Source organism: Cimex lectularius, unplaced genomic scaffold (genome assembly GCF_000648675.2).
Source record: "Cimex lectularius strain Harlan isolate CLEC.00 unplaced genomic scaffold, Clec_2.1 scaffold121, whole genome shotgun sequence".
NCBI lineage: Eukaryota > Metazoa > Arthropoda > Insecta > Hemiptera > Cimicidae > Cimex > Cimex lectularius.
Genome location: NW_019392904.1, coordinates 213929 through 229796, shown reverse-complemented (window position 1 = coordinate 229796; position 15868 = coordinate 213929). Strand labels below are relative to the sequence as shown.

General features: G+C 34.3%; 1 protein-coding gene across 1 annotated transcript in view; it reads left to right on the top strand.

The window, feature by feature from the left end:
- The first annotated feature begins 3003 nt into the window (after nt 1-3003).
- The window catches only part of LOC106661263, a 26609-nt gene continuing 13744 nt past the window's right edge, over nt 3004-15868 (top strand). The window contains exon 1 of the mRNA XM_014384548.2: nt 3004-3226. Within this exon, the coding sequence (XP_014240034.1) occupies nt 3076-3226 (151 nt within the window). The 5' untranslated portion in view covers nt 3004-3075. The remainder of the gene's footprint in view (nt 3227-15868) is intronic.

Below are 15868 nucleotides of genomic sequence, written 5' to 3'. Positions count from 1 at the left end.
TACGTCTTAAATCAGAAAACACGTTTAAACTTTATGAAAATCTTATCCAATGGCAAAATACTCTCGTTTTATTGTATTGTTATTCAACTACGATTCTTTAAACGAATATATTGAAGGTCGTCCTGTTCCAACTGGACTTAAATTACAACCATATAACATAGTGAAACGAAGAATTTCTTTACTTCCTTTCTAGATAGCACGAGCCGTTTATAAAATCAAAAAAGGAAACTGACCGCCAGGGTCAACCTAAAAACAATCGATGCAAATCGTGGCAATATATATTTCAGCAAAATATTTTTCTACCAAGAGACAACCTAAAATTAAACTCAAAATTTAATTTAATTTTAGTATAATGAATTGAAAAATTATTTATTTAATTAATGATTATACTTATAAAAAGCAGATTAAACGTCCAAACGTCCTAAAAATAACATACCGAATATAGTAATAACGCTTTAAAGAAACATAAATGTATACAAGCATTATTAATATTAATAAAAGCACATACAAAACACAAACAAATATACAAGCATTGACTTGACATTTATTTAGCTAATTCTTGTATATATTTTTGTTCTTTGTATGTTCTTTTATTGACAAACCTGATATTTGAACGTCGTCTATCTTTTTTTTTTAATTCTTTCTTTAAAAGTTTTTTCAGAAAAACAACAATTTTTCCTACGTCAACGCTCAGATTAAATCGAGAACCTTGATTTCGTTGGCGACAATCCAGTTTGTAACTTATAAAATACATTGGCATGTTGGTTTCTTTCTCTCCCACTCCCTCACTCTCTCTCTCTCTCTCTCTCTCTCTCTCTCTCTCTCTCTCTCTCTCTCTCTCTCTCGTTCTCATTCTATCTCTTTTCTTTCTCTCTTTCTTTTTTTATTTAAGTTTTTTACTGTTTTTTTTGTACAAACGTTTAAAAAATAATATTACGGTTACGGTTTACCCACATGAGATATGTTTTTCCTTACCATTTGAATGGTGGTCTAAATGACAATTGGTGACAACATGATAAATTTTATACCCTTAAAAATCAAATATTTCAAAATCTCATCACGACAATAGAAAATAGTAAAATGAAAGAAATATAACGCGTAAAAAATGTTCTTCAAAGCTTATATTACTACCTAAGAGTAATTAAAACACACATGGCCTAATTTTGGTTTCAAATTATATTATGATCATTTTCAAAAATTGAAAACCTATATTTCTGCTAAATGTACACTGGGTCATATTGAAGCAGCGTGTTAAGTTGGAGCATTAAAGTGATGATTATCTAAATTACCTTTTTTTTTTAAATATCCGTAAGTTCGTTAATTATTAATATCTAATGGGCTTGTTTTTATTGCATTCTACTATACTCTTAATTACAATACAAATTTCTCTTTGTGTTGTGACGATCTGGAATGAAGTATATCGGAAAGAAAAATCACGTATTCTTCATTACAAAGGATTTTTGTCTGAAAGAAAACCTTAATTAATTTAAAAGAATTACGAAGGATGTAAGTGTTCTCATGTCGATTCGCTTTTTGTAATTGGTTCTTTAATATAAAATTGGATATTAATATGTAGATTTAACGTTAAAGTTAAGAAAAAATAGAAGAGAAAAGCGGGAAAGAAGGAGGGAAAGATAGATACATAGATAGATAGATAAATAGATAGGTATGGTGGGTGAGATAGAGAAAAGGAGTGGGGGAGTTGGGGAGAGAGAGAGAGAGAGAACGTGAAAATAATAAATACAGCTTTATCTTAAGACAAGTTCCTAGAATAACAGAGGGAGCAAGCGATAGATATACAGATAGATAGATAGAGATAAAGAGAGAAAAGAAAGAGAGAGAGAGAGAGATGAAAGTAAAAAATAAAATTATAAATTACAGAAATAAAACTTTAGAGTAAAATAAGTCTCGAGAAAACTCGAAAGAAAGAGTGTGATACAGTGTGACAGAGGGGAGAGGGTGAGTGTGTGTAATGAGGAATTATCATAATAAAATAATTTGTGTGTGTGTGTGAGAGAGAGAGAGAGAGAGAGAGAGAGAGAGAGAGAGAGAGATAGAGAGGAACAGAGGGAGGGTGAGAGGGATGAGGGAGGGAGAGAGAGAGTAAGGAATTGAGAAGGAGAGAGAAATTATGTAATAGCGAGAGAGTAAGAGAGCTAGAAAGACAGATAATAATGAAAGAAATAGAGAGAGAGAGAGTGAGTGAGAAAGAGTGAGACCGAGAAAAAGTGAAAGAGAGAGGAAGAGAATGACAGTAAGAGAGAGAGTTTGAGTGAGATTGAAAGAGAGAGAGAACGTGAAACTAATAAATACAACTTTATCTTTTCGGGGACCGCGGTAGCCGAGTGGTTAGCATGAGAGACTTTCACGCCGCGGTCGTGGGTTCGATTCCCACCGTCGCCTCTGGCCATTTTTTCCCGATAACCCCCAATTGGAACACACAAGAATTCGTACTATGGCTAATATGCAAGATCATAAGGCCAATAAAAAATGTTATATTTACTACGTTACTAACATAACGAATAGGTGAAATTCATACATCATGAAATTCTATTGATTAATTAAATCCACCTTCTCCTATCTGACTGATGATTGAAATGACAGCATACTTGACTAATATTATGCATAGACTAAACAGTCGTATTTATTGTCTATACCTAACTTAAGAAAGCGAGAAATGGCGATCTCATTTTTGGCCTTGCAGTAATAATGTTTTTTGTTGTTGAGATCAATAGAAGGTAGGAAATTGAGAGGAAGGGTCTTAGATTACGATCGGAGCGTGGACCTCGTGAACTGAATGAGCCTCAGGCAGGTCCCTTTACCAAGTGGTGTATTTTTATCGCCAAGGCGTGAAACAAACTATTCTCAGCTCTAAATATTTGTTTATAGCAAATTGTAAATAAAACGGCAGGCCGTTGATAGGAGGGGTGTTACGAAAGAAGACGTGGCCGGGGAGCAAGGTCGGATACGCGGTGGGGGCCGCTTTCTCCGTCCCGGCCGACGCCGAGCAGCCACTCGTATCTTTGTCGGGCCGCCTTCATCATCCGCGTCCGAAATTTCACCAACACCACCGATATGCAGGGTGTCGCGATCGTCCGGGGGTTCATTCTGGTCACGCTCGCCGTCTTCCTTGCCGGCGACCTGGCCGCCCTGATGACTCGTCTCTCAGCATCGGATGATGACCAAGAAACCGCTCAGCTGGGCCACCACTCAAACGCCCTACCTCGTGAGTACTAATTTTTTTTGCCATTTCAACAATTCGAAAATTTATAAGGGTCAATATTTTTTTATTAATTTGTGCCAAATTTTGTATAAGTTTCAATAAAATTATCCCAGCAGGTATAATTCTTTACAAATGAATGTCAAGGATTTCAGTCTCATGTCTATTAGATCAAAAAATCGTTGCGATCACTGTCTGTTCTTGAAATTTTCATTATACTCATAAAAACGTTTAAAAAATCTTTACTTAAAGTAACTAGAGTATCAATGGCTCAAACGATTCTAGTGAATAAAGCAGAATGCAATTGGTAATTTAATCACAATAAGCCTTATGTTGTATAAAAAACACAAGCCAAATAAAAGAGGCATAAACAGTCGCGAATATTAATAATACAACATTTTGCTTTATCTCTTAGACTAACATTTTTACCAAAACCATATTCACAGTTTCATCAAATATAGAGAACCAAGAGGACTAAACAAGGAGCTTAATTATATATACATTTCGTAAGTAATTTGTCATAACAATGGTGCTTGAAAGTATGGTACAAGATTTTGCTCCGTATCTATTGTTGCCTAATAGTGACGCAAACTTCACAGGAATGTTAATTATAAAATAATATTGCCTTATCCCTTAAATTAATTATCAAAACAATTACATTCAATTTAACAGAATTATTGCTAAAGCCTACATACAATTTTTTTTTCCAAATCAATAGACAGAAGGGATGAAACGAACAAATGTTGTTTTAGAAGGAGAGTCTTATGTAATATATTTTGTTAATAATGGAACAGGGCAAACAATGCTGCATGACATTATGATAGATGTTTTGGCTATCATCACCTTTTGTCGCCAAATCTTAATTATAAAATATTTTTTGACCTTGTCTCTTTAATGGATCAAAACAGTGTAAGGTTCCAGTTGACAAATTCGTTGGAAATTGTCACCAAAAATTTATTTTCACTATTTTTTTATTAATGTGACTAATTAGTCATAATAAGTGTCCCTGGAGAAAAGAACGTTTTTGAAATTTACCTATTGTCAAAATTTTGTTAAGTTTGTTAGATTAACATCTCTTAGGTGAGATAAGATTTAATTTGATTAATTTTACGAAGCCTGAAAAAATCTGAATTTTAACCTTAGCTTATAGGTGAAATTCTACCGATTTTCAACAAAACCCTCAGACACACTAACATTTAAGAAGTCGATTAAAAATTTGAGAATTTCCCTATAGATTTATTGTTGCAACTATAAAATAATCCAGTTCAGGGTCAAAAAAATTTTATACTCCTACGGTCTTGTGTGGCATTTGGGAAGGCTCTGGAAACTCTAAAGCCTCCTTCCTTTCACTGGTTAAAATATTTAATCCGATACAAGATATTTCTATCAACCACCATACAGTATTACTCATATATGGAATAAATAAAATCCATTTTCTTATAAACCTGACTAACTAGTCATAATAATACCCACAGTGTATGCAGATAATGTTTTTGAAATTTACCTATTGTCAAATATTTGTCAAATTCGTTAGAGCAATATATTATATGGTCCCGAAATCAATGTAATAATGTTTTTCAATTATATAGCAATATTATTCAGAGTCTGGTTAGATTTAGCAAAATATCTTTTCGTTGATCAAGATTTTGAAGAATCCGAGACTTCTATGAATTTACGATCTGATCCAAAGGAAATTTTCTTTTAATTTAGTTTACATATTTAATGCAAGAATTTGATAAGCAATGGAAATATAGAAAACTTTATTTTATATTAACTCTTTGTCAAAATGCATGACAGAATACTCTCCCCTCAAATTTTGTTAGTTTAGATGAAATACTCACATAACCAATTATTTTTGAAAGACAGGTATAATTTAATTAATGTTTTAAAACCTGAAAACTTTATAAAATTTGACCTTGGCATATGGCTGAAATTCTATTAATTTTCAAGAAAATTCTCCTAACATTAATCTTTGACAGGTATTTTAAAAAATTTGAAAATTTCGCTCGTTAAAACTCAAAGAATTCGTCGCAGGATCAAAATTTAATATTGAGTACACCTTCCACTATCAACGAGCCTATGAATCATTAGCATTTTTTATAAAATATTTTCATAGTAGAGATAATTTGAATACGTCTAATCGCATTTAATCTCCTGGTATAGCTCAAAAATGTTTCTTTATCTTAGCCAAAAGTGATGATTGTCCTAGGGAACCGATTGTAAACTTATCAATATTATCTGGCTTTGCTTGCCTTGTTCTGAATCATTTGAGAACTTATTCCAAGAATGAATACTTATCGCATTATCCCGATTTAAAATAGAGAAACCGAAATGTTTTCATTGGTATCATTAATTTTATCCGGTTCTTTTTATTTGTCATAAAACTCCATTAAATTGGGAGTATTATTGTCAATACTTGTTTGTCAATGTTTTGTTTTTGAACAAAAAATTTATATACAGAAATATGAAATCACTGTGAGATAGTGATACCATATTATGCCAAAACCATTTTACCAAGACTAAATGTATGATTTTGAATGACTTAAATTTCATGTACACAACAATTTTCATTGTGGTTTATGTTTGGAATTTGTGACTTATTTCTGCTTTTGACTTTTTGTTTTACTTTGTATGTCTATTGCAAAACAATCACCTCGAAATACTGAAACTATGATTATTGATGGTGATACATTAAATCTAGTGATACTACTCCTAAAACATAGGTTAATTATGATAATTATCACTCTCTGAGAGCATGTCACGGGGCCAATGTCTCTTTGGACTTGATTATTAGGTTATCAGGAAATGATGGACGTACAAAATAGAGTGGGGGTGGGGTTTAATGTGAAATATCGTGTAATTGAATCTTGTAGCATCTTTCTGCACAGACCGGAAGGTTTTGTTGAGCCCCATAAGTGTGTAAGAGTATTTTTTCTCCTAAACCTCCTGATCTGACCTATCTGGCACATGTCTAGAAACTGCTTAATATAGCGTGAGGATTTCGGTAGGAAGTGTGTGAGGTTGTTACAGTTTGGAGGACGAGTAGTGCGACAGAAGGGAAGAAGGTTAAGTGTTGTAGTGTTGAGTTTGATTCGCCATTTTTTTAACCGATTTGTCTGGAGGGTTCGGTGAACTATAGTTATCTATAGCTATCCAAGCTATATTCCTTGGATGATAGAGTAGCAGAGTCATGAAAGGATGTTATGATAATCTGTCAGGATGGGGATGGATGTAAACAGTAACGGACTGAGAACACCACCCTGAGGAATACTGTATCCACCTTGAACAAAAGAGTGATAAGATCCTGATAAGAAGTGTGTGTCAAGAGCAGAATGTCTATGAGTTTCCTGAACAAACCAAGTTGGCAGACTCGATCGAAATCCTATTTAAGATTTCCCGTGGAACATTCCTCATTCTCCCGGATAAATGTGGTTTTGAGGCCCAGAACACGCACTGTTGAAAACGAGAATGGTGGTACCTAAAGCTAACTCAGCAAACGTACCAGACTGTTAAGAATGCTCACTTTTGCTTACAAAGCCGAGGATGGATAGTCCCTTTCTGTAAAGTAACTGTCGGCCAAGGAAAACTTTTAGGATAATTGAATGTATAAAGTGTAATAATCCTTTAAGTACCAGAGCTCGATCGACGGACGGTTCGACGTTGAAGAAGACCCCCGAGTAGCCGAGTACTGTTGAACTTAACGATGACCCCTAAAACCAAATTAATCATCGAGGATTTATCAGAAGATTTGCTTATTAGGAGTATTTGCTTAAGTTTCATAAAATGGCAGTAAACTGACAGGACTGTAGAAATTCAGAAGGAGGTTATGGTTTATTAAGTTTAGACATTGGATAAACTACGGAATGGCTTCTGGAAATGAGCTTTTTGGAGAGGTCGATTTTTGTTTCCTATTTGCCCTCCAAAACAGCGAAAGGTTTTCGGGAAACTGTTAGATAAAGAAGAGTGTGGCGATCTCGTAAAGATTCTTTAAGTTGGTAGTCGTTCGATTACTCATTAAAATATTTATTATACTAGTTGTGGAAAACATATATTTTGTACCTTATTTATTGACAAACATATAGTTTGTCAATAAATAAGGTACAATTTGTGAGTAATACACACCTTAAAAAAAAAAAAAAACGATTTGGAAAAGTGTCGTAAATCTATAACAACAGTTACAAAGTTTACTGTAATATATATTACGCAAATGGAATATGTTTGAAAAATCTACATATATAATATTTTAATAAACTGCAATACATCACCAACACCACGTGCTAATAGACATCCAACTAAAAACCCCGAAAAATAAAACAGTATGTCAAATTCGAATAAAAAGCTAATAAGCTGCTTATCGTAAATGTGTATACGAAAATACATTAATTTTAATATTTAAATTCTTCATAATTGACCAAAAATTGAACTTCTATTTGGTGTATTAACATTTCTTCATATTAGGGATTTGTAGAAAAGATTTGTTGCCAAATCCATATGTGATAATTGAAACACTCAATCTTGTGATTATTTGTATATCCTTATTTTTTAAACCAAATTTATGATACGGAATGACATAAAGTTTATATAAACTTTTTTATGTAAATAATTTGTTGTCTAAATAATAATTGTGTTTTAAGTTTGAAATTTGTGACTTATTTCTGCTTTTGACTAATTTTCCTTTTGGTTAGTTTGTCTATTTGCAAAACAATCACCTCGAAATACTGAAGCAATGTTTTGAGCGAGGAGATTTTTTTTTTATATGTTCACTAAATGGATATCGTTATACGTAAATTCTCACGAAAACGTGACCTAAATACTTATTTAGTTTTATCTCTATTTAATTTAAATATTTTCAGTTGTTTTTGTTTTCGGACAGTCTTACTACCTGTTTAGATAATCTTTATGCTAATTTTATTGATTTGAAAACCGGAAGAGTTTTGCGTTTTTTACGATAAATAAAAAACCAGCAATATCGACAATTTTCAGATATTCAATGTGGGATGGATTTTATTCCTGTGACAGTCAAAATAGTGATATTCGAATACAAATTTGTTCCGTTAGTAAATTATGTAATGTAAAACATATGCGATTTAAAACGTTTCGACTATTATCTATTTTAAAGCTTCTCAAACTGGAAAAAATACAGTAAAAACGTCTCCTTTTGAAAAATTTGTTTCGCAAAGATATTGAAAAGACGAATTTCTAAATAAGAAAAACATATTAATCTTTCCCACAATGTTATGATCGATCCTTGAAAGACTATTTTTAAATATCAGATACGATTAGAGATAAATCTGTTATTAACCTCCAACATTTAGGTTAACAACCGCACAAATCATTGGCTATTTTTATTATTCAATTATAATTGTTGTCCTTATATTTACTGGAAAGATATACAGATACAACGAAAGGAAATTCCGGTTTCTTAGAGAGAGAAAATAAGTGTTAAAATATTCGTCAACCGTCATACTAATAATCCATTGTTGTGGGAGATCTAAAATTTAAATTATTTCGGAAGAAAAGCAGGAAACTCGGCACAATAAAGTTCTTTGTTATGCATTCTTCTCACCTTTTTAGAAATGAAATTGCAAAAACCAGGAATAAAAATTGCCTAAAAATCAATGATACAAACCATTTCCAAAACTAACAAATTTCAGCATCTTCCCTATAACAAATTACCCTCTCGGTTTGCGGTTACATGGTAAAATCCTTGAGAATCTCCTCATGAACCTCCTACTATCCATCTTTGAAAGCTTCAATATCATTCTACCCTTTCAATTTGCTATAGAGATCATCTCATCCTCTCTTTAGTCAAAGGAATGCAGCTCGGGTGCTTTCCTACGATCAAGTGATGAACCCGAATTTGCTCAGAAAATTTGTAAGCATCCTGCCTTTCCCTGCTTACCTCCTGGTAAAATCCAAATTGTTCGTTAGGTACTTTCCAGTACAAATCGGAACATCCTTCTCTCCGAACTATTATAAAAAAGTTTTTTTTGGCGGCATACTTGGTCTTTGTCTTTTCAGTATAACCTCCAGATATTCCAACCCCGATAAAGTACTCCTCACGTATGCACGATACTGCCATCTTTTTGGCAAACCCAGATCATTCATGTTTTGAAGGTTGTGGCCTCCAAAAATCTTAACGACCATATGTATGTTTGGAAAAATAGTTAAAGAAAGTACAAGACCAAATCCTAGCAAATAAACTTCACCCTTCGCCTTATACCCTTTTCTCCAATTTACTAAACCTCTTCCCCTCCCAGCAACCAATGACATCCGCTATTTCGGACTTATTGGAACACCCTCACACACTTAGAAATTTAAGTGAACAGACGATATCAATTACTGAAAAGTCTCCTTGAAAACAAAACTTTACCTACACATCATTACTTCAACCAACATGGGCGTACTGTGTACTCTTTTTCTTACAAAACTTCGGGGTTCAACCAAGCGTTGAATGCAGTCCCTGCAATCCATAATCCTTCTAATTCCCAAACCCTCCATTTCGAATCCAGCCTTACTAACCACATAGACCTTTTCTAGCCCATTTGTCCTCGGCACAGCAAGAAGTAGGTCCAGATCCTCATCTCAATCCTCTATTCCAACACTTTTAAACTCGAACTCATCCCGACACTGCTTTAGCATACCTAATTCGCCAAAGACCTTGCTATTTTCTCCAATTTTATAATAAAGGAGGTCCTTTTAGATGGCCCGGCTGAATTTCTCTTGAACCATGTCACTATAAAATAAAAGTCTAGTTTCAAATTTCTACGTTTTTTGGAGAAAAAATATATATAGTACCTCAGGGTCAGTTCAACTGCAATAATTTCAAATACAATCCTATATGTCCTGACATATTATTTTAAAGGATACTTCTTACTAACTGAAAACAATGGTTCAATCGAATTTTAAATTAGTCAAAAAATGACAAAGTTGTGGCAAAATGTTTTAAAAAAAAACGTCATTTGGTTTCCTTTTTATTAATCACATTTCATGTTCAAACTGTCAAAGTTTGCTCTTTTTAAACGCTCTTCACCGGTGTTCACGCGATAGAGTCAGGGGAGATGGATTGACAAGCAGTTTCTATTCTTTACCGCAGTACTTCCACTGAGGTTGCTGGGCCCAATCATAACGCATTTAAATGGACCCTCAGAAAATAGTCAAGTAGAGTAAAATCGGGTGACGGAGGAGGGCAACATATCGTTCCATGAGGTTCTATCCACCTGAAGTGATGATTCACCTGCAAAACATTGCTGGGCATTCATCAGGCTGGGGACTCATTAATTATCATTGTTGCAGAGGAACATCATCTATAGTTCATTTAGATTTTAGTGGTCAATTGACCAAGTTAGTGCTTTCAATTAATTATTCTTTCCATGTAAGGTCTTGGTTGAGATGAAAAAGTCAGTGTTACGAGCGGGATTCGAACCCACGACCTTCGGCTAAATATGCTGCTACTCTACCACTTGAGCTATTGTCACTTCGATCCACTCGGACACCAACTTCTCATCTCAACCCACTCGAAGTCACGGTAGCTCAAGTGGTAGAGTAGTGGCGTATTTAACGAAGGTCGTGTGTTCGAATCCTGCTCGTGACACTGACTTTTTTATATTCTATAGTGTTGGTAAAATCTCCCACAAAAAATTGAGGAACCGAGCACCGTAAAAAATTATTTTTGTAGAAATAAGACACAATTATTTATTTCCGAGACGTCCACATGATGATACTGTGAACCACTTGATGATGATAAGAGTGCGAACTTCTCGGATTTTCCTCTCTCCACGTTCGAAAATTCCAACCGTTTAGTATACCATTAGGGGTGAAGTTGGATTCATCAGTCCATATGATGTATGGAAGAACGTTTTCTTCACCCAAATCGACTTTTTTGCAAGGAACTTTAGACGCCTGTCATAGCCAGAGACTCGAAGTTCCTGGATAAGATATGTTCGAACGGCTTAAAATTGTAAGTCCGGAGCACATTTTCTAATTTTATTTGTTTAAAAACGTAAAACCCTTTCAACATTTCGGAGAGTCGAATTAGGATTTTCGCGATTATACAGTAAAGTATTCAGCTCCTCGTCCAAATTACGTTGATAGTTTCTTGGTGATTGAACAGCAACTGATCTGTATCTCCTCATATTGCGACCAACACGAATAAACGTTTTGTGGTTTACGCTGGGGCGATCAGTAAATTTCTGGGGATACACCTCGACTGCACGACCAGTATCAATAAAGCAGTCGTACATATCAACTCGCTGTTGATCGGAAAAAATGTGCTCTTCGGTTCATTTTGAATTGAATACTGAATATAACGAATAGGTACTGTTGCAAAATTTATTTGAATCCAGGCATTAAGATTTGCTCTCATAATGCGAGTTTGAGAACAATGACAGAATGTAAACAATAAAGACAATCAATGTTTACTTAATTGAAGAAGAAAATTATTGGAATTAACAACAAAACAATCGAAATGCGTTTTTTCAAAATTTTTGCCCTAAATTTGTTATTTTTTTTGTTCTTGATCAGGACGGAAATGTTCCTGATTAATTCACATAGTGCGACAGTTTGTCAGTTAGAAATAAATTTAAAAAACTTTATAACAATGAATAGAAACAAGGAAAAATCTCTCACCTCTCCGCTAATTTGTTTTAGAGATTCATCTGTACCGTGAAAGAACTATGGCCTGAATGTCCAATGGGGAAAAAGCAACCAATGTGAAAACAGAAATAAAAACCCCAAAAAATATCTAATGTTAAAATAACGACAATGCTTGGTTTTACTGAATATTATAACCAAAAACCATCATCAGCTTATTTAGTGTATGAAATTATATAAAATTCCGTACGTCAACATGATTAAGATACAGATACAATAGCGTTGCACAATTTGATCAATAAGTGATGCATAAAAATGCAATACGCCTGTTTTGAAAAAAAAAATGTATTTTATCGTCTGATTGCCGTTGAAAAGTTTGACTTTTCACCAGTTCAATCTGTTTCTGAATCAACTCAAACCACGACACCTTTGAGTAAGCGGAATCATGCGATAAGATATTTCAAAGATTACCCGACAAATAATTATTATTTATACAAATAATTATTTATTTCGACCTCTATTGTGAAAGCCAATTAAATATTTACCACTACTATTGCTATTTTTTCTCGTTAATTGATTTAGAATTACTTTATATAAGTTAATTTTTCCTTATTATAAGACTATTAAATGTTTCTAATAACAGCACTGGAAAAACCTTAAACCTCATTATTAACATGTTTACATTAAAATTTTCTCAATTAAATCTGAATTTTTGTAGATCCCATTCACACATTTCTAAAAACAAATTAATTTCCTTTATTTAATTCGAATTTAAAATTAACTGATTATTTTGCTCATTATCTACGTACTGTTAATGCTCTGGTGAAAGTTTTGGACATTTTCAGGATAATCAATCTACTTAGAATTAAATTATTACTATATCGTTTGATTTATTTTTAACAATAACCCCAGGTATATTTATGTAATCTGATTCATCAAAATGTCTTTTATATTTCGTTTAGAAAGATTTTTGAATGGATAGATTGTTGTAGATATTTTGGGTAAAGGCCGTATTTAGCCATGCTAGAGATTTTCGATTCGAATCCCGATATCGCCCATGGCTTTTTAATTTTTAATTGGTAATAATTTGTAAAAAGTATTGTAAAGTGGTAGGAACCAACGGCCGTTATCCAACGTTTAGTTGAACAAAAGCGATCTTTTATCACAAAAGAGTCTACTCTGCTCTGCCTGTCTCTCTGTCTCGCTCACACATACTTTCTCACTCTCTCTCTCTCTCTCCCTCTCTCTCTCTCTTTCTCTCATTCTACTTGCATGGAGACGTTCATATTACTTAAGTGTATATATGAAATACTATTAATAGTCCTGATGCAGGATATATTTCTCGAAAGCTTGATAAAGGCAAGTTATTACACGTTGGCTTTATGTCGGATATTTTAAATATAAATTTATAATAATGAAAGGCTGAAATCATTTATATCAAAATGTCTCTTCGCGTTTTTATCAGACGGGATTATACAGAATTTCTAGTTTTTGTTTTTGTTTTATTTACGCAATTTTCAGTAAATGAATGTTTGAAGTTTCGCTTAAACATTGGGTTGTCTCTTGGAACAGAGTTTTTGATCATATTGACAGGATGTCTTCTCAGAAAATGTTAGAACAATCATACGATTTTCATTTCGATATAACAATAGGAACAGTGAAAATATAAGCAGCAAATATGATTACCGTAAAGTTAATCGCATTTGGTCGTTACCGCCATCTTCAGTTTGTCTGTGTGGCTCTGTTAACAGAAATTGACCTAAAAGAATGCGCTGATAATAGGGTAATTACTTCCTCTTTTTTTTCTCAGAGTCCTTAAAAGGACATAAGGATCCGTAACGTCTGTACCTGTTTTTCGGCCCTACCGGACGTTTTGATTCCGAGTCGATGGAGCTGCTGAAATGCATCAGCCTGGGTCCGGCCGGCTCCCTAGATAGAGAAGGCGACTCTAGCTCCCAGACTATTGGGGCTCTCCAGCGTTAGAACTTTCGGACCGCTCCGGCCGGGGTGTTGTTTAAAGTGGAATTTCTAACCTCCCCCTAGAGGAACACAGGAACAGCCCTCCGAAGGAAACCCGCAACGGTACCCCCAGCAACAGGATCACACTAAGTTGTACTAAGCCATTACGAGTCCATTCCCATGTAGGACGGTTTGGACTTGGGACATTTTCTGCTATCCCGTAGTTAAGATGGTTTTGCACTATCCCCCGTCTATACAGACAGGATCTGATGCCCTAACACTCGTGCACCTCTGATAAATTACTCGGGCGTGCGCTGCCGACCTGGAGACCGACAAGTATCCAGCTTGTGCTTTCGAGAGGTTGCCACGCTCTCAAGTCTACAACATTATGTTGTGCCTGGATACTCCGCTTACAAGGGTTGGGTGAGGACCTGGATTGAGAAAGGGAAGTCACCGAGGACACGAGGCTCACTTTTTCAGGTGCACCCCCCGCCTCGGCCACACTGTACCACCCATTGTCACCATAGTCCAACATCACGTGGTATGGCTCCTCTGGGTGAATGATTTCGGTATGGAATAATACCGAAACGCGTCTGACAGACCAGCCCAGCTAACACAGGCAGACCAAAACCCCGCAGACCACAGGGAGAAATTTCAAGATAAAGTAATGTTAAAACAAGTTTACTTCTGCAAGTTATTTTGTTATTGTCAGATATTACTATTTTTTAGTTCAAGTCTTTCTTAATTTTTCTTCAGCTTCAAGGTGGGTAAAATAATTAAGTTAACTATTTTAATGTGCGTTTCGGCAATCTGCGCCACCATCAATGCAACTTATTTCTGGAAACTTAAGTTTACATAAATGAAATTATTTTAAAACGAAGCCTCTTAATTTTTGATATTTGAAGTTATATAAAATTTGGTCAATATTAAAGGAGTTAATTAGATTAATAATAGAATAGATCCTAAGCAGTTTTGTTTTGTAATTATGTTTTTCTATTGTTGCGTAAGTCAGTGTTTTTTTAGTTTTAATCGTGATTCTATTTTTTTTCACCTTCGAGATTTCAGGGCCGACCAAAATTTGCATTCAGCCGACCGCTTTAGCGTTAAACTGCAGATTTAGACCCGGCAGGCGGGCGAAAGGTCCGACATAACAAAATCCATAACTCAGAGGTCCTTGGGCCGGTAAACGCAGTCAGATCATGTGAATGTTTCGAAACACAAAATTCCCCGGGAGCCGGTCAGAGACTAAATAGACGTGTATTTCGCAAACCGTCCGACCCAGAACAGCTTCGGCGTAAAGAATCGGGTGATAGCACATTTTTCCATAATAAAAACGCTGAGACTTGTCTGAATCATATACAAATGTGAGAACTCCAAATGGTTAAGAAAAAATTATATTATGCTTTAAAGTGTTATAAATTCACCCAGACAGAACCTTTTATACAAGCATTGAATAATTTAAATAAATAAATTACAATCTCCAACCATAAACACATTACATCGATTCAAAGCAACGTTACAAATTAAAACATTTTATACGAATGGCCATGACTATCATTGTTCACATAAACAACAAAACCTTTGATTTTTATACCAAAACCATCAACATTCAAAGAACTTATATCAGTATTTTATATATATATTTTATTAAGGTGGTAAAGTTACAAATACAACAGATTTTATAGACCAAAAATTATAGGTTTAATAAAGAAATACAACAACAAAATACCACATATACAATAAGATTATGTGAAAATATATTAGAGCAGTATAATATTTTTATGTTTTTATTGCGTTACTTTTCTTCCTACACAGCTTTAATAAAAGTATACTGGATATTCGACCACACTTTGTACCAACTAGACCGTTTCAGTTTTATATTTTACACAAAATCTTTCTAAATTACCTAGAATATTTTTGATTGGGTATGAACAATTAGGATTTATTCGATCAATTAATTCAACATATACTTGTAAGTGTTCCTAAGCTGTATGAATAATATAGGTAGATGCCGTCTATTTTTCCCAACATTTCTATTTATGGAACCCTAAACTCACACTCTCTTACTCTCTGTCTATTTACCTCTTTCTCTCTCTC